This window comes from Galeopterus variegatus, unplaced genomic scaffold (genome assembly GCF_000696425.1).
Source record: "Galeopterus variegatus unplaced genomic scaffold, G_variegatus-3.0.2 Scaffold54, whole genome shotgun sequence".
Taxonomy (NCBI): Eukaryota; Metazoa; Chordata; class Mammalia; order Dermoptera; family Cynocephalidae; genus Galeopterus; species Galeopterus variegatus.
The window spans coordinates 946,073-964,703 of NW_007726165.1; the positions used below are offsets into that span (position 1 = coordinate 946,073).

Here is an 18,631-nt window from a genome sequence, read left to right on the forward strand (position 1 = left end):
ATCAAAGACAAAAACCATATGATTATCTCAATAGAAACAGAAAAGGAATTTGACAAAACTAAACATCTCTTTTTGATAAAGACTCTCAGAAAATTAGGTAGAGAATGAAAGTATTTCACTCAACACAATAAAAGCCATATACAACAAATCCATTGCCAATATCATTCTGAATGGAACAAGACAAGGATGTCCACTCTCACCACTCCATTTTGACATAATATTGGAAGTACTAGTCACAGCAGTCAGGCAAGAGAAAGGAACAAAGGGCATCCAGATTGGAAAAGATGAAGTTAAACTGTCTCTGTCTGCAGATGACATGATCCAACATATAGAAAAACCTAAAGCCTACCAAAAAGTCTTAGAGCTGATGATTTTTAAAAAATTGCAAGATACAAAATCAACACGCAAAAATCAGTAGCATTTTTATATTCCAACAATGAACTAGCAGAAAAAAGAAATCAAGAAAGCAAGCCCACTTACAACAGTCACCCCCAAAATAAAATACCTAGGAATAAATTTAACCAAGAAAGTGAATGATCTCTACAATGAGAACTACAAATCCCTGCTAAAAAAATTAAAGAGGACACAAAAAGATGGAAAGACATTTCTCACTCATGAGTTGGAAGAATTAACATTGTGAAAATGTCCATACTTCCCAAAGTGACCTCCAGATTCAGTGCAATCCCTATCAGAAATAGAAAAAACAGGGCCGGCCCGGTGGCACACTGGAGAGTGCGCCAGCGCTCCCACCGAGGGTTCGGATCCCATGCGGAGACCGGTTCCCGCTCACTGGTTGAGCACGGTGCGGGCGCAACACCGAGGGTTGCGATCCCATTGCCGGTCCCCGGTGCGGGCGCGACATCGAGGGTTGCGATCCCGTTACTGGTCAAAAAAAAAAAAAAAAAAAAAAAAAAAAAAAAAAAAAGAAAAAAAAAAAAAAAAAAGAAATAGAAAAAACAATCCCAACATTCATATGGAACAACAAAAGACCACAAATAGCCAAAGCAATTCTGAGCAGAAAAAATAAAGCTGGAGGCATTACATTATACTACCTGACTTCAAAATATACTACAAAACTATACTTACCAAAACAGCATGGTACTGGCATAAAAAGAGACACTCGGACCAATGGAACAGAATAGAAAACCCAAAAAGCAACCCACAGACTTACAGACAACTGATCTTTGACAAAGGCACCAAGAACATACACTGGGGAAAAGACAGCCTCTTCAATAAATGGTGCTGGGAAACTGGCCATTCATATGTAGAAGAATGCAAGTAGACCCATACCTCTTGCTGTATACCAAAAATCAACTCAAAATGGATTAAAGACTTAAAACTATAAGACTTGAAACTATAAAACATAGAACTACTAAAAGAAAACACATGGGAAACATTTCAGGAAGCAAGACTGGGTAAAGACTTGTGAGTAAGGCCCCCAAAGCACAGGCAACAAAAGAAAAAAAATAAAGAAATGGGGTCATAAAAAAATTATATAAAAGCTTTCTGCAAAGCAAAATAAACAGAGCAAAAAAACAACCTGTAGAATGGGAGAAAATATCTGCAAACTATGCATCTGACAAAGGATTAACATCCAGAATACATAAGGAACTGAAACAACCATAAAAAAAAAAAATAAGTTACCCGATTAAAAAATTGGCAAAAGAGCTGAATAGGCCTTTCTCAAAGGAAGATATACAAATGGCCAACAGACACATGAAAAAATGCTCAACATCACTCAGCATCAGAAAAATGCAAATCAAAACCACACTGAGATATCATCTCACCACAGTTAGACTGTTATCAAAAAGACACACAGTAACCAATTCTGGGGAAGTTGCAGAGAAATGGGAACCCTCCTACACTGTTGGTGGGATTGTAAATTAGTACAGCCATTATGGAAAACAGAATGGAGGTTGCTCAAATAACTACAGATAGAACGCCACATGATCCAGCAATCTCACTGCTGGGTAGGTACCCAAAGGAAAGGAAATCATCATGTTGAAGGGATATCTGCACTCCCACATTTATTTATCACAGCTCTATAATATCCAAGAATTGGAACCAACCTAAATGTCCATTGATGGATGACTGGATAAGAAAAATGTGGTATATACACTCAGTGGAATACTACTTTGCTATAAAAAGTGAAGTTCTGCCATTCACAGCAAAATGGATGAACTAAGAGAAAATTACGTTGAGTGAAATAAGCCAAGCACAGAAAGAGAAACATCATGTCCTCACTCACAAGTGGGAGCAAAAAAAATAAACAAATAAATTTTAAAAAAGAAAAAAAGATACAACAATCACTGTAATATTCTGAATTTCCAAAAGGAAAGAACAAAACTGACATGGGAAAGGGGGTGGCGGGGGTTAGCAAAAAATTGGTAAAGGGCCACAAAAAATGATTACGTTGTATAATGCTGAATATACTAATTATCCTGATTTACTCATCACATATTGCATATAGGTATTGATATTTAATGCTGTACCTCACAGATATGCACAATCAATTATACTTCAATTAAAAAAAAAATTTTTTTTTTCCCCTTTTTGTCTTTTTTCGTGACCGGCAATGGATCGCAACCCTCAGTGTCGCGCCCGTACTGGACCGGGACCGGCAACGGGATCGCAACCCTCGGTGTTGCGTCCACACCTCGCTCAGCCAGTGAGCGGCCGGTCTGTATGTGGGATCCGAACCCTCGGCGGGAGCGCCGCCGTGCTCCCAAGCGGCGCATTGTAGCAGTGCGCCACCGGGCCGGCCCCCTCAATTAAAAAAATTTTTAATAAAAAAATCACGTATTCAAAAATGTTTATCTTCATTCATATTAAGAAAAAAGTATTAAAATTATAATCAGAATTTTTCAAATCATACTTCCATGGAGCAAAATGTTTAATAATATACTTTATGGGCAAGCATATGAAAGGAGCTCTTTATTGTAAACAAAAGCATAAATCTGTATGGTCTCTTTGGAGGGCAAATTAATTTGAAATACTACAGATTCAACCTATAGATATACTTGCATATATGCACAAAGTATAGAAGTACACATTAAATATATTCTTCACTATTTTTAATAGCACAGAACTATAAAATATATGCCCATCTTTAGGACATAGGCTGAATTACAGTACTTCCACATAAGGAAATATGATGCAATAAAGTCAACATTTTTTATTATGTAATTCTCTTTAAGACATTATTATAGCTTGACTTCATCTACTAATACTTTCTTCCCTCACTCCACTTCAGCCTCAATGCCATCCTTACTCTTCCTCAAACATCCAAGCACACTCCTACTTACAAGGGTTTTATACTTTTCCTTCTGCCTGGAACACACTTTCTATAGATATTAGATTGGCTAATTCTAATACTTTACGTAGGTGTTTCCTCTTAAATCATAAGATAGACCTTCCCTGACCTCTCTACCTAAAATAGTCCTATTTCCCCCGCCCTAGCACTCTCTTGTCCTTTCCACTGCTTCACTTTTCTTCATAACTTACTGTTTCCTGACATGTTGATTGGTTTATCTGTTTATTGTTATGTCTCCACTAGAATTGTCAGCTCCAATGGACTTTATTGGCTTTGTTCACATTATATCCTCAATACTTAGAACAGTGCTTCCATAATGAGTACTTAATACTTTTTTTCATTCAAATGTGTAAAAGCCGTGGTTCACAACAGAGTATACATTATTCTATATATGCATACATGCATAAAGTACCTTTAGAAAGATGCTCAAGAAACTGGTAATAGTGGTTGTCTCTAATGAGGTTAACTGGGAAGGTGGGGAATACTGCTGAGGAAGACTTACTACAATGTATATACTTTATCACAGTCTGGATTTTTAACCATGTATATTCACTAAGGATATAATTTTTTATTATTATTATTTAAGAAAATATATGTTCAAACAACACTGTAATATAATCTGGTGCCCCTTTTAGTATTTTCCAACTTTATGCAGGCATCTTTCTTAAAATTTTAATGCTTTAACTTTTTGTAGGCTTGTTCACTGATGTTGTTTTGACATAATACAAGAAAGTGATCACAATCAACTATGAATTCAAGTGCAATTTTTTATACATCACATGCAATTTAAAAGACTAGAAAGATATATGCCAACATGTTAACAAGATTACTTCTCATTAGACAGCTAATGGGTCATTATGCTTCCTTAAACTTACTTTCCACACTAAGCATAAATTACTTCCATAATCGGAAAAAAAATTTTACTTATAAAAAAAAATTCAAGTTTTTTTTTTTTTTTTTTGTCTTTTTTGTCTTTTTTCCGTGTCCGGCAACGGATCGCAACCCTCAGTGTTGCCCCTGTACTGGACCGGGGACCGGCAACGGGATTGCAACCCTCGGTGTTGCTCCCGCGCCTCGCTCAGCCAGTGAGCGGGAACCGGTCTGTATGTGGGATCCGAACCCTCGGGCGGGAGCGCTGCCGCGCTTCCCAAGCGGCGCACTATCCAGTGTACCACCGGGCCGGCCCCCCCCAAAAAATTCAAGTTTTAAATAAAGTAAAATAAAAATTTAAAGGAACACTTCCTTCCTAATACACAAATATTTTCTGTAAATGTGACATTAATACAAAATGAAGAAAAGCATTTCAAATATAATCAACATTTTCCCTAGGATTCCAAAACATAATTCTAGGCCAAAATTCCTAAATATTCTATTAATTTTAATCCATCAGTATTCCCTTTTTCTTATTCCTCCAGCTTGACATGCAATCAATATAATTCTATGCTTATTTTATAAGTCTAATACAATTTTGAAAGTGTGATCCTTTTAAGGGATTTTAAATTAACCATGATTTTTACTTCTTTTTAAAATCTTTACTTTCCCTATTCTCTTCCTAGTTCTGTTTCTTTCTTTCAAACTGTAACTCTTAACACTTTAGAACCCATTATTTCATAGAAGACATATCCTTACAACAATGGTTTTGCATTTCTTTAAAATTCATGTTTTTCAATGATTACCACTAAATACAGTTCCATTCCTATAGAAAATTCTCCTTTGTAGAACCACAGATCATAAATCTGAAATAACTTCAAACAATTCTGTTTCAGATATGAGAAGTACTATTATTTCTACTACACAGATGAAGTACTTAAAACCTAGAAAAGTTTGGTAAATTTTCCAAGGTTACCTAGCTATTTAGTGATGAAAGAGAGTAAGAAAAGAGATGAGGACAAAGCCCTCCTTATTTTTCATTGCAGTATTCTTTCTACTACAATTCACACCAAATTATAAACCTCTGAGAGGAAAATGAATAGGATGGTATCTTGATCCACAGTATGCTGAGTGATCGTATGCCCAGAAATCCTTCCCATCATTACTTCTTTGTTGCTATTTCCCAGATTATAGAAATTTCTTCCATATTTGTTAGAAACAGCAAGAAACCTAGCAACAGATTCCATCATGGCCTCAGGTGTCTGCCAACAAAGAGCATAAATTCTTTGTTGGAAGATTGTGAAGCCAATGTAATGATGTAATTGTAGCACTGAAAATTAGCTATGCTAATTTTCCTTGTTTGTGAATATATTTATTTAATAGAAACTATACCAGTTAATGTTTGAGTGTAAACTGAAACAGAGTTCCACTACTTCAGTTCTGTAAAATAACATTTTAAAATTAGGAATATCTACAGTAAAACAAACTACATAAAAACAATAATATAAGATAAATCTTAATAGCACAACACAGCACGTCATTGGACTCTAGTACTGAAAAAAAAGGTTTTTCTATAGAATTTTTCATTTCACAACAAAAATCAAATAAGAAAACTGTATATTTATATATATTGTTACTAAGAACTATAAACTTATTGCCCTGTACAATTCTCATGATTTTTAAAGAGTACATACCAACAGTTTTTTGCCGTACTATACTTCTTGCCTTTTCAGTTCCTGGGGATCCAGTGGTTGTTGCACTTCTCTGTCTCATTGGGGCTTGGCCAGGTTGATCACGACTCCATCCTCTAGAAAATGACTTGTCAACTGAAACTTTCTGAAATTCATGTCCAACTCCTAGAAATGTAGATTTTCAATCTCAATATACTGTCACTTGATCAATAATACCATCAAAGTATGTGTGCTACCTTGCCTCAGATTCTTAGGTTTACTCATAATAAATTACAAAGTTAACAAGATAAAATGCTGAGTACTAGAAGGCTTTTTTGAGCTGCATTCTACGTAAAAATCATATTCCAAAACTGATGTAGAATTTAAAAATTACACCATCAACAATAAACTACTACGAATTCTCTGGCACCCACTTGCTTTGTAATAGAAATAAAACATTTGGACAAGCAAAAAAAAAAACCCAAAAATGAGCTAATCAAAAACCATCCCTGTAGTGAAGGTTACTTAATTTCTACCCACTACAAATAGCCATTTGGGAAATAATAGTCAAGGAAAAAATGGTTTGGACATATACTTTATACCCTGGACAAAATTTAAGTATGAAATGTGACTTAGATGTAATCTCTAGCTAGCAAGTAATTAGAATACAAAATACTAAATACTGCCATTTGCAACATAGATGGACCTAGAGAGAATTATATTAAGTGAAACAAGTCAAGCACAGAAAGAGAAATGTCACATGTTCTCACTTATTTGTGGGAGCTAAAAATAAAAACATAAATACACAAATACACTGGGGGAGGGAAGAGGACACAACAATTACAATTCCTTGAAGTTGATACGACAAGCAGACAGATAGGAGGTTGTTGGGAGGGAGGGGAGAGAAGAAGGAGGGAGGGAGGTGTCGGTAATGGGCCACAATAATCAACCACATTGTATATTGACAAAATAAAATAAAATAAAAAAAAAAATACAAAATACTAACAAATCAAGGATTCTGAAAACATGTATGAATGATATAATCATTATGCTACTGCCCTATCCCCTTTTAACACTGGACAGAAACATATTTCACATCTAGGGAATGTTTGCTGTTAAGAAAGCAAATGCTTTAACAAAATGCCTTCAAAACAATTTTTCAAATAATCATTACATACATTTTAAATAGAGTAACAGAACTTACCTCCTCAGTTTTAACAAAATACTGCTTATGATAAAAGGAATAGCATTTTATAAATTTCCACTTAGATTAAGCATAAAATATTTAAGATTCTAGATTTAATTAACTTTAGTTAGATATGTATAGACTACTTCATCTCTTATCAAAATTATTATTAATTTTAAGATCTCTAAGAAAAATTACAGGTTACCTGTATGTTTTATCATTGGAAATTTTAAACCTCCAGGGTAAATGAAGGAGGAAAGGATTAAGAAAGAATATGATTTTTACCTCTGGCCTCCCCCAGCTTGGTTTTCCCCAACTTAATTATTTAAACCAATTTATATGGAGTGCCTTTGTGAATAACTCTTACCTTTCCCTTTGTGCTTTTTTTGCTTCTGTTCACTCAGCTTATCCAATGGCAAATCACTGAGATCCAAACTATATAAATTCCTAGCTAAAACTTTAGTTAATGTTTCCATAGTCAGTGACCACTCAGTGGCCAACTCTTCCCAATAGGTCAACGATGACAAAACTGACAGTAAGTCATCCCAAAGTTCTCGGGAGATGTACACATTTAGATTTGCTTTGATCCAGGCAACTATAAGAGTCTATAAACACAAATAATGAGAAATAACAATGAAATATGTTTAGTGTGTGACTTCAAAATTAGATATTCAATTCTAAAAAAATTACCTAAAAACAAACAGAATTTTAAATTGCATATCCATGACTCTTTCCCTCAGATAATACTTGTAAATTAATTCATGTAGTCATTAGTATCTAGTATAAATTTAATTTTAACAACTGCCAACTCCCAACACTCCAGCAATCCAAACGAAAAAGAAACCTCCCTAAAGTTATAACTATCCTTCACACTGCATTACATGTTAAATAAAATAAATGTTATTTAAAGAGATAAAAATCTCCATACCATTAAGTGTTGAAATTGTAGTTATTGAACTAAAAAACCAAAACCTACATTCCCAAATTAAAGCTGGAAATCACTAACTACATAATTAAAAAAAAATGTAATATAAAAAAACAAGGTACTAGAGATGTACTTAATAAAATGTTTTTGAAAAATTATATGTAAACTGAAGGTTAAAATTAAAGTTCATTTTAAAGACACTAGAAGAATTAAAGGCATTCTGTAATAAATCCAATCATAGAATAAAAAAATTATTCATATAAGGGCAGAAACTACTGATCAGCCAGTATCCCTTGAGATTTTGTGAATTTTTACCAAAAATATACCCTCCTATTGAAGACACAAATCACAAAATAAAGGGTTTTCAAAAGCTTAACTCTACAAATTTTACTAAAAAATTCATATAAATTTACACATAAAATATAAAGATGCTAATAACCAGAGTTTAGAGTATACAACAGTAGTAACTAGTGACCTCCCATTCTACCTTTAAATGTTCAGAATGTACTAAAAAAGTTATTTTATATATCAAGCTAAAATTTTATCTTCCTGTAGCTCCCACCATTAGATTAGTTCTAACAGTGGGGAAACTTAGAAAAGAAAAAAAAAAAGGGCAAATGAAGTTAAGAGGAGTTTACATAATACATCTAGCTGGTTTGAAAGGATTACTCACCACCAGCATAGAACTTTAGGTAAATGGCTAATATCTGAGGGGAAAAATTCTTTACATGATTACAAGAATTAGATCTGAGATAACATTATCTTTGACATTAAGAATCATTTTATCCATGTATTTGTATTTAATGTGTCATCTTACAAAAATATTATTTTGTTTCTACTTGTCAAAGAATCCATACTACATTTAAAGTCAGCACTTTATCCTCAAGTTGGAAAATAAAATATGTAAACCCTGTATAATCAAACTACCACTGATAACTTTAAATTAAGAAGCAAGGATAACAAAGTCTTACAAAACAGTATGATAAGAATGAATCTTCGTTATTTACTACTTTTTTTTTTAATGGAACAACTTAAAAGAAAGTTTTTTCCTAATAACCCGAGATTTGGAAACTCATAAAGCAAACAATCAGGCCATTACTCCTGAAGCCCTCTGCCAGCTTTTTGCAACCATACATAAGTATGCCACACAAGAGATAAAATAAATATGATCTGCCTATTATAACACTTTTTTCACAGTCCAGATATTTTCTCCAGTTACACTAGGTTGTGATTTTGTATGTTTGGCAAATAGCCTAGTTAGATAAGCAACTTTTAATTTAGGTCTACAAAAATCCTTTAATATGAAATGACTTCTGACTTAAAGCTTTCTTCCCAGGTACCAAGTTCAGGGTTCAACGAATTAAAAAAATAATAATAATACATATCTATCCATCTATTTATTAATTTTTATTGCCTGGAAAAGTGGTCCTGCAAGTCGACCTGCCAAGGTCATATTTTTTTTCCCCTGGAACTGTAGAAAAGCTTGTGATGGCATCTTCAGTACAGACTCCGTGACTCTGAGCAACACAAGCAGCATCTGTTCCCTTAAAGTAAAAAGATTAATTAATGTTCCTTCTTGCATATGTTTGCTTTTGGTTAATGGTTAACTTTCAAATTAATATCTGTTATAAAAATGTGTTATCTTTTGAATAAATCAAATATCAAGTAGCTTTGAAAGATAATTTCAAGTTTTTAGAATCTTTAAATATTAAAATTAAAAATTCCATTTTATGTCAGTCATCTTAAAAACATTTTTCAGCCACAATACCCTCTCATCAAATAAAAATCTATGCAAAAGCTGATGAATTTGGGGGTGATAAAGTGGAGATTGCTCCTGTCTCTCCACCTACAAATCAAGCAGCAACCTTACACAGCTGTCTGAAGAACAGTCATCTAAACAATATAGTTCCACCTGATGCTTGTCCATCTAAACCATCTTTTACAATATGGAGAACTACATACCTAGAATTGTACCAAGCTTGACTTCAAAAACTACATGATATCTTAAGATTAATAAATCCCAAAGAGCCTGATAACTAGTCAAGGATCATTATTCTATTGCCTCTTTCAGTACTTTTTTATTTTGGCCATTTTAAAATCTTTTCTTCCCTTTGTGTACTACAAGTCAAGTCAATTCTAGTATTATTCTTACCTTGCCTCTTTCTCCTAGAGGCTTATTATTAAAACCATAAAACTACCTTATTCGTACCTACTTCGAAAATTGATTCAATCACATATAAAAAAGTTGAGAAGGGAATTTCAGGTGAGTGTATAGCCAGGCTAGCAGCCCAAGTCCCTTTCACCCTCCTCTTCTTTATCTATTTTACAGGCACAGCAATATATGGGACAGTCACTATGAAAAATATGGCACAGGCAGCAATAGATCCCAGATCTAGATGCCGAGGTTTTTATGAGAAGGGAGGGAAAAATCAAATGGAAAACTATCACTCAATTTTAAATATTCTGAATTTATTATCAAACAACTGAACAGGGTAAACAGATATTTATACAAATAATTTAGGGATCAGGATAATTTTGACAGGAACTACATATAGTGGTACAAATAATGAAAAGAAACAAGGAAAAAATATAAGCACATATATGTAGAAAGAGGAAGGTAGAATCTAAAGAATAGTTAAGGTGACAAAAAAAAAAAAAGACGGCAGGAATTAGACATTTTAAAGAAAAGTTCATAATGTGCTCAGGAAAGTGCAATTTGATGACCATGGAAAGCAGGATCCTACTCTACAAGGCTTAAGAGAAGAAAAGTAGGCAGGGAAAAATAGGCAGAAATCTGACTGTACATGGCTTTGAATGCCAGATTAGAGTATCAGGCATTCACACATTCAGCCAATCATTTACTTATTCATTCATTCACACATGCACAAATTCATTTATTCATATATATATGCATTTATGCATTTATTCTTCAGGGTTAGGAGGGAGAGGCCATCATATGCTCACTTCAGAAGAACAGCCCAGGGGTCTTATGGAAGTTTGATCAAAGATGTTTGAGACAAAGTGAAAGGGAATATTGTCACCATGATTATTACTAAAATACTGTATTTATTTATTCATTCATTCACTCATTCAAGAATGAGCCTCTATCATATTGTAATAAGCCCTGGTCACAGACACAATTCCTCTGAAAATGACTAAATTCTGTACACAATAATAAAAAACACACAAAAAGTATAAAATTCTTTTACCAAGTCTTTTTGTCCATTGATACTTGCACAACCATGTACCGATAAATGTTAAGAATGCGTTTACACATATCTGTGTGCTCATCCAGAAGATTTTTTATTTCATTTGCAGGTTCCAGAAGAAATATGTTTGATGAATTTATAATAAACACCTAAAGAAAAAAGTCATTAGCTATTCACAAAGGAATTTCAATGGCAAATTTCTTATTCAAAGAGAAATAAATTTAGATGCTGACCACCAGGAGATCTATAACAAACTTAAAAGCACTGTGGATTAATTCTGTCTCTACTTCTACCATCAGCTTAATATCTGAAATTTAAACTTGTTACACCTATCTATTTTTATCTAGACAAAATTACTAGAACACCCAAAATGAATAGAATAAGTAAAAAATTACTAGTAAGCACCCAAAGAAAATAAACCAAGTGCCAAAACAGCATTTCTAAACTCAGAGCTTTAATATAATAGCCCTACTACTGTCATAAAATGAAAAGAACAATGAATAAATACAAATAGTTTAGGAATAAAAATAACACCTAAATCAGGAAGAATTTTCTAAATGAGTTGTTCAAAACATTTTATCTTTTTCTTATTTATTTTTATGTATGTAAATCTGCTTTGGTGATAACAGACTGCATAATCACACTGCATGTTATAAATACTACCAATAAAGAGCAATCAATATGTGTCTTTAATTAAATTCTTTATAATCAACTCATTAATTGTATGTTGTTACAGAGGACAAAGTTATTATAATGGCCACAGCTGTGTACAGAGGCTGTGAAGGACACCTTGGAAGAACGGAACATTACATCTATTGTGAACTTAGGACATTTACATCTTCTATACCCACAATTCTGATTTAAATCTCCTGGAAGAATTACATAATAAAGTACAACTGTAAAATCATGTGAGAAAAAAGTATTAAGCAAACTTTTGAAATAATGAAAAAAGCTGATTCTGTAAATCTAGCAAATAAACATTAGAAATAAAGGAAGAACATAACTATAGATTCAGTAGAGGATTTAAAAATAACTCAATGAATAACTTTATTCCAAAGTTGAAATTTTAATAAAATGGATTATCTTACTGAAAAAACAAATTAATTAATCCTGATTCAAGAAAAAATAGAAAAGATGCATATATGAATACCAGGAAGGAAACATAATTGGTAATCAAGGTCTCCCTAACACATCTCTGAACAGGCACAGACAGCTCTATAGGCAAAGTTTTGCCCAAACTTCATGGTAGATGATACTTATCTTATAAGCTCTTTCAGAGACAAAAAAGAATAAAAACCACCAAATTTATTTTATAAAAATATAATTTTTTTAATCAAAAACGAAAACTATATAAGAAAAGTAAATGAGAGACTAATATCACTTATGAACATACAGATGAAAATCTTGAAAACATACTAACAATTCAAATTCAGCAAAATATAATATTTCATGATCAAGTAATGTTTACTCCAGAAATGTAAAAATGCTTTAACATCAGAAAAAATCTATTAGTACACCCTATCAATATATTAAAATGGAAAAATAGTATGGTCATCACAATGTATGCAAAAGCATTCAGAACTTGTTCACTATTAAAACAAACAAAAAACTGTAGTAACCTAATAAAAAAGGGGAAAATCCTTAATCTGTAAAAGAGCACTTACCAAAAAGTATAACAAATGTATGCACAGCAACAGAACATGAGAAGTACAGCCAAACGCCAAGAACAAGAGAAGGGTGCTCACTATCACCTCATTGTCCTGGGGAACCCAGTAAGCACAAAAGGAAGGGAGGGATAGAGATATGAATATTGATATTAATGAATTGAAAAGAAAAAGACAAAACTGAACTATGTAGCAGTCTTGGGAGAAGAGCATTCCAGACAGAATAAAACGCAAGTTCAAAGGACCTGAGGGAACAGCCTGCTTAACATGTTTGACAGCAAGAAACAGAGTAAAGTGAACCTACGGGAGAATAGTAGTAGATGATGTTGAAAACAGAGCCATGGCATGTGGAGCAGAGCTTCACATACCAGTAGGGAAAGAACAGGTTCCCATTCCCCCCACCCCCACCAAGTCTTTTGCAGACCAATCCTATTATAAAATACAATAAAAAATTAATTAACAGGAAAAAGGAAATGAATAAAGAAAAAGACATAGAAAATATAAACTTTTTATCAAAACCAAGAGATATTACATGACTTAGTTTCTAAACTCTTACTTTAAATATTGCAGTTATCCTGTGGGCCAACACTAGTCTATGGGCCACACTCTGAGATGCAATGTATACCATTATAATGACTTTTGCTTTGATGCTCAGTGATAATGAAAAGCCACTGGAAGGTTTTGAGCAGAGAAATTACGTGATCTAACCTACATTTCATTGTAAGAGAACAGACCATGTTGATAGGTGGGCAAGAAAAGAAGCAAGGAGATTAATTAGGAATTTATAACAATAATACAGATGAAAGATTATGGAGGCTTAGACACAAGAGACAGTGTGAGTGCTGGGTAGTATACGCTCTGAAGGTAGACATTCTGTATACATTCTGAAGATAAAGCCGACAGGTTTTGTTGTCAAATTAGATGTAAGATATAAAAGAAAGACAAGAAACAAGATGACGAGAAACTGGAAAAGAGCTGCCATTAAATGAAACAAGGAAGACTGCAGGAAGAGCAGTCATGTTTGAGATATCTATTAGAAAGCCAAGTGAAGATGCCCACTTGGCATTTGAATATTTCAGTTCAGCATTCACAGAGCTTAGATGACAGGTCCAAGACTAGAGATAAAATTTAGAATTGTAGTACACAGATAATAATATTTAAAGCTATGAGAATGGATGAGATCAATAGGAGAATACATAGAAAAGAGGCAAGAACTGATTCCTGGTCACTTCAACATGAAAAGGTCAGGGAGATACAGAAAAATCAGTAAAAGCATCTTATGTGAGAAATGACCAGTGAGGTGGGAGAAAAACAGGAGCATATGATATTCTGGAGGCTAAGAGAAGGGTTTCAATGGGAAGAAAATGATCCACTCTGTAAAATGCTCCTGATGAGTCAAGTAGGATTAGGATGAAAATGTACACCTGATTTAACAATGTAGAGGTCACATTTGGCCATGACAAGAACAGTTTGATTAGAAAAAATGAATGAATATAATGAACTCTAACAAATTATTCAGAAAAAGACAAACACCCAATAGAATAAAAAAACATGAATAGGCAATTCACAGACGAGAAAACATGTTGAAATCCAGTACTGATGAAGGAAATTCAAATTAAAAGAGAAGAACAAATTTTTAGAAAATGAGAACATTTCACATAAATAGGAGTAGCAAAAAACTAAAATCTGACAGCACAAGTAATGGGCAGGATATGCGTCAATAACAACACCCAAATACTACTGAAAGGAATGTAAATTATTATAACACATTGGAAAACAATTTGGCAGTAATGGTAAAGTAAAGCTAATATTGTATAAATCCTACAACTTAGCAGTTATACTTTTGGTATATACCCTAGGGAAATTCTCCCAGATGTGCACAAAAATACACGTATAAGAATGTTCACTGTAGTACTCTCTGGAATAGTGAGAAACTGAAAACAACTTAAAAGATCATCAATAGAAAAAATGAATAAATAAAAAGTACAATACCATAAAGTAATTAAAATGAACTATGGCTATGTATTAACAACAAATCTCAAAAAATAATGGTTAATGCAAAAAATTAGCTGCAGATGACAGTACAATATGACACAATTTAAAATTTAAAACTATCTAGAACAATAATATACAATGTTTATATATTATGAAGTGAAAGTTAAGGAAAAAAACAAAAATTAATATGGCATAATGATAAGTGATAAATGTGGGTGGTGAATTTATTACCTTTAAAAAATTATGCTGTATACTGAAATACTAAAATTAAGTATATGAAATACTATTAAAAACACTAAACTGAAAAATAAAAATACTAAACTTAAATATTTGAGATTAAGTATTTGAAATAATTAATGATCATTTTTTAAAAACAGCCATAAAGTGATCCACCTGTAAAACTGCCTGGGTACCAGCTCGTATATTTTGTTCTGTTGCTTCTTCAGAGGCATTATGAAGAACATCTTGGTAGGAGCCATTTTTTGCCCAACCAGAATTTCGAACATGATCAGCAACATTGGTCCCATTTTCCTGAAGCAAAATATAAAGTTTTCAATATTTCAATAATAAGAATGCTGCATTAAGTCAGTAAGCTGAAAAGGTAAATGAAATTATTAGGTCCCACAGCTAAACAAGTTTCTTTCTCTCACAAGGAATGATGTCTTACCTGATTATAAAAGCAATATATATTCACTGTAGAAAACGTTCTCATTGACAAAAACAGGAAGTTAAAAAATCATCCATAAGGACCAGCCAGAAATTATACCATTTGAGACAGAGTCATATTTCTACGGATCTAATGTATAAACCTCCCTTCCATACTCTCAACGCATTCAACAATGGAATTATACTATTTATAGCATCAGAAACGATGAATTCTGTTCTAAATTAAATGTCAGAATCCAAATAACTTAAATAAAATAGAAAATAGCTTATATTTAAGAGTAGTAAAATTCCTATTATTCTAAGAATTATACTGATACTTCAAGCCACTAAGACTGCAGCTTTCTGCTTGAATTTTAGCTGTCACAAGTCTTACAGACCAGGGCGTTCTCTTAGGTGAAAAGCATACAAACAAAAATTTCACTCAGTGTGGTTTTCTTTCTAAAGTTTCCCTCCAGTTTCCTCCTGCTTTTGGTCACACCAATATCTTCAAATAGTTGTTTTTTTATATTTTGTAAAGTGTTTATTGCAATATGCAGGAGGTTGTGTTCAATACGGACTACTATGCCATTACTAGAAGCGATACAGGAACTTGGCTCTATGTAGCCAATAACATGGTCTACTCTAGCCTTTCTCTAGAGCTCCATAACCCTATGATCAGGTGTCTTCTGAAGGGTTCTTCCTGAATGACCCACAAGCATCTCAAATTCAAGATATTTTAAAGTAAGTTTATTAACCACATCCTCCCCATTCCTAACAACACCTCCAGCCACCTCAGCCACCACCAAACCTGTGCTTTTTAAAATTCCTATCCATGTGTGAATGCCAACTACCTGGGCTACCAAAAAAAGAAACTTGGGACACCTCCCCATTCCTCATACCTCTTAGCCATATCTGTCCTCTCCCTTAATAGTCCCAATGTAACTGCCACTGTCCTATATCTGATACTTATCAACTTTTTTTTTTTGTCCTTTTTGAGACCGGCCACACCGCACTCAGCCAGTGAGCGCTGTGAGCGCACCGGTCATCCCTATATAGGATCCGAACCCGTGGTGGGAGCGCTCCCGTGCTCCCAGCGCTGCACTCTCCCGAGTGTGCCACGGGCTCGGCCCTTATCAACTTATTTCTAAACTTTGCTAACACTTCCTAACTGGTTTCCTTACCTCCATATTGACCTCCAATCTATCCTCCACTTGGCCTGGCATGATCCTTCTGAAATATGTAACTATTCATGTTATTCTCCTATTTATAAACTTTCAAAAGCTTTCCAGTATCTCGAACATAATCAGTCCATTAACATGGCATACAAGTTACTGAACAGAATCTAGCCCTTGTTTATCTGACACTTCCTACCACTCTGTCCCATCTACTATTAGTTACAGCCAAATAAAAATATTTTCAAGGTTTCTCAAGTCTTTAGATGCTATTCACACTGTGTGACTCCTTTCCCATTTGTCTACCTGCTTTTCATATTATACTACCTCCTCTATGAAACAGACCCTCGCTTCCTCAAGCAGAGTTAGGTATTTCCCCTTTTATGTTCTAGGACCATAGAACTAACACTGTTTTATAATACTTACTTCGTATGTTTGTCTGCTTGCTAAACCATAAGTTATGTAAAGGTAGAATTGGTATTTCTACCTTCTTATTTATACATCCAACACTCATTCTCAATGTTTATAAAACGATGCCATAGAAGGCATTTTAAAATTTTTGAGGATGTTTTGTTGTCACAAGATTTGAAAGATACCACTGGGATTTAATGGGATGGGCCAGGGAATGCTAAACATCCTACAAGGTGCATGACAATTCTGCACGCACGCACACATGCACACACACATAACTGTCTTTCAAATGTCTCACAAATACTATGTGAATTAAAAAGCCCACTTAAAAACTATCTAGGGCCGGCCCGGTGGTGCACTGCTACAGTGTGCCGCTTGAGAGTGTGGTGGCGCTCCCGCCGAGGGTTCGGATCCCACATACAGACCGGTTCCCGCTCACTGGCTGAGCGAGGTGTGGAAGCAACACTGAGGGTTGCGATCCCGTTGCCGGTCCAGTACGGGCGCGACACTGAGGGTTGCGATCCGTTGCCGGACACGAAAAAAGACAAAAAAAAGGAAAAAAAAAAAAAAAAAAAACTATCTGAATCCATAACCTAATTCCATTTTCTAATTGCAATACAAAAATTTTTAACTGATTTCAATATATATTGAATTTATCAGAAATGTAAATCAATGAAAACTTAGTTCATTCCATTAACATCATTTGCTGGCATTTTGAAAAAATCACATTTCTAATGGCAATGCTGGTTGCAGTATGTAAGTAACTGATAGAACAAACCTATACAACACCCACATCACCAGTCCTCCCTCCATTCCTTCCTTCCACTGTTAATTTTTTAATTATGTATGTAAATAGTTTATATTATCTATCAGTCTTATTTAAGGATAGTAGATGACATAGGGTAGGGGAAAACAAATTATTTAGACTGAATAATATGACTTAAAAAGCTAGGGAAAACAGATTATTTAGACCAATAGGTTTATTTTCCAGAGTGATACAGAAATTTATTATTATTCCATAGGTGCTAAGGCATATTAGACAAAACAAATACATCACTTTCAATAAAATTCTTCAGTATCTGCTTCTTGGAGAACCTGACCTGTGAGAAGGGCTGAACAACCAAAGGACAAGAATCCATTTAGACTTAAGAATAAATAAAACTGGGGACCCAAATGCCACTTCTATTCTCTTTTCTCTCATCTTTTATTGATTATCACAGACCAGCTTGTTTTACCTGGTTAGGAAGTTTCACATTCTGCAATCAGATCTAGCAAAAGATTCAAGGAAGAATTCAGAATATTCTGGTTTGTGCTTGGTAGCCAATCCTAGAATAAGACAGGCACTACTTCCAGAAAAGGGGAAATTGTAGTTTGGTAATCACTTCACAAACTATGTACTATAACCTCCATTTTGAGGTAGTACTACAATTTTAAATATTATACCTTTATAATAGCATATAATTTTGATCTGGACAGTGACCTAAAAAATCAGTATACAACCTCAATATTAATTTTAAAATTGTGACATCACAGAGTTTTGCAATAGGGTACTGAGATAACTATCATTATAT

The 18,631-nt window shown here is 33.9% G+C and overlaps 1 protein-coding gene across 8 annotated transcripts in view; it reads right to left on the reverse strand.

The window, feature by feature from the left end:
- The window catches only part of RALGAPA1 (Ral GTPase activating protein, alpha subunit 1 (catalytic)), a 252,183-nt gene that overhangs the window by 159,391 nt on the left and 74,161 nt on the right, over positions 1 to 18,631 (reverse strand). For all 8 annotated transcript variants that reach the window (XM_008573959.1, XM_008573952.1, XM_008573965.1 and 5 more), the window contains 5 exons: positions 15,226 to 15,363; positions 11,174 to 11,322; positions 9,379 to 9,508; positions 7,407 to 7,644; positions 5,878 to 6,039 (listed from right to left, as the gene is read on the reverse strand). In XM_008573959.1, coding sequence (XP_008572181.1) covers positions 5,878 to 6,039; positions 7,407 to 7,644; positions 9,379 to 9,508; positions 11,174 to 11,322; positions 15,226 to 15,363 — 817 coding nt within the window. The remainder of the gene's footprint in view (positions 1 to 5,877; positions 6,040 to 7,406; positions 7,645 to 9,378; positions 9,509 to 11,173; positions 11,323 to 15,225; positions 15,364 to 18,631) is intronic.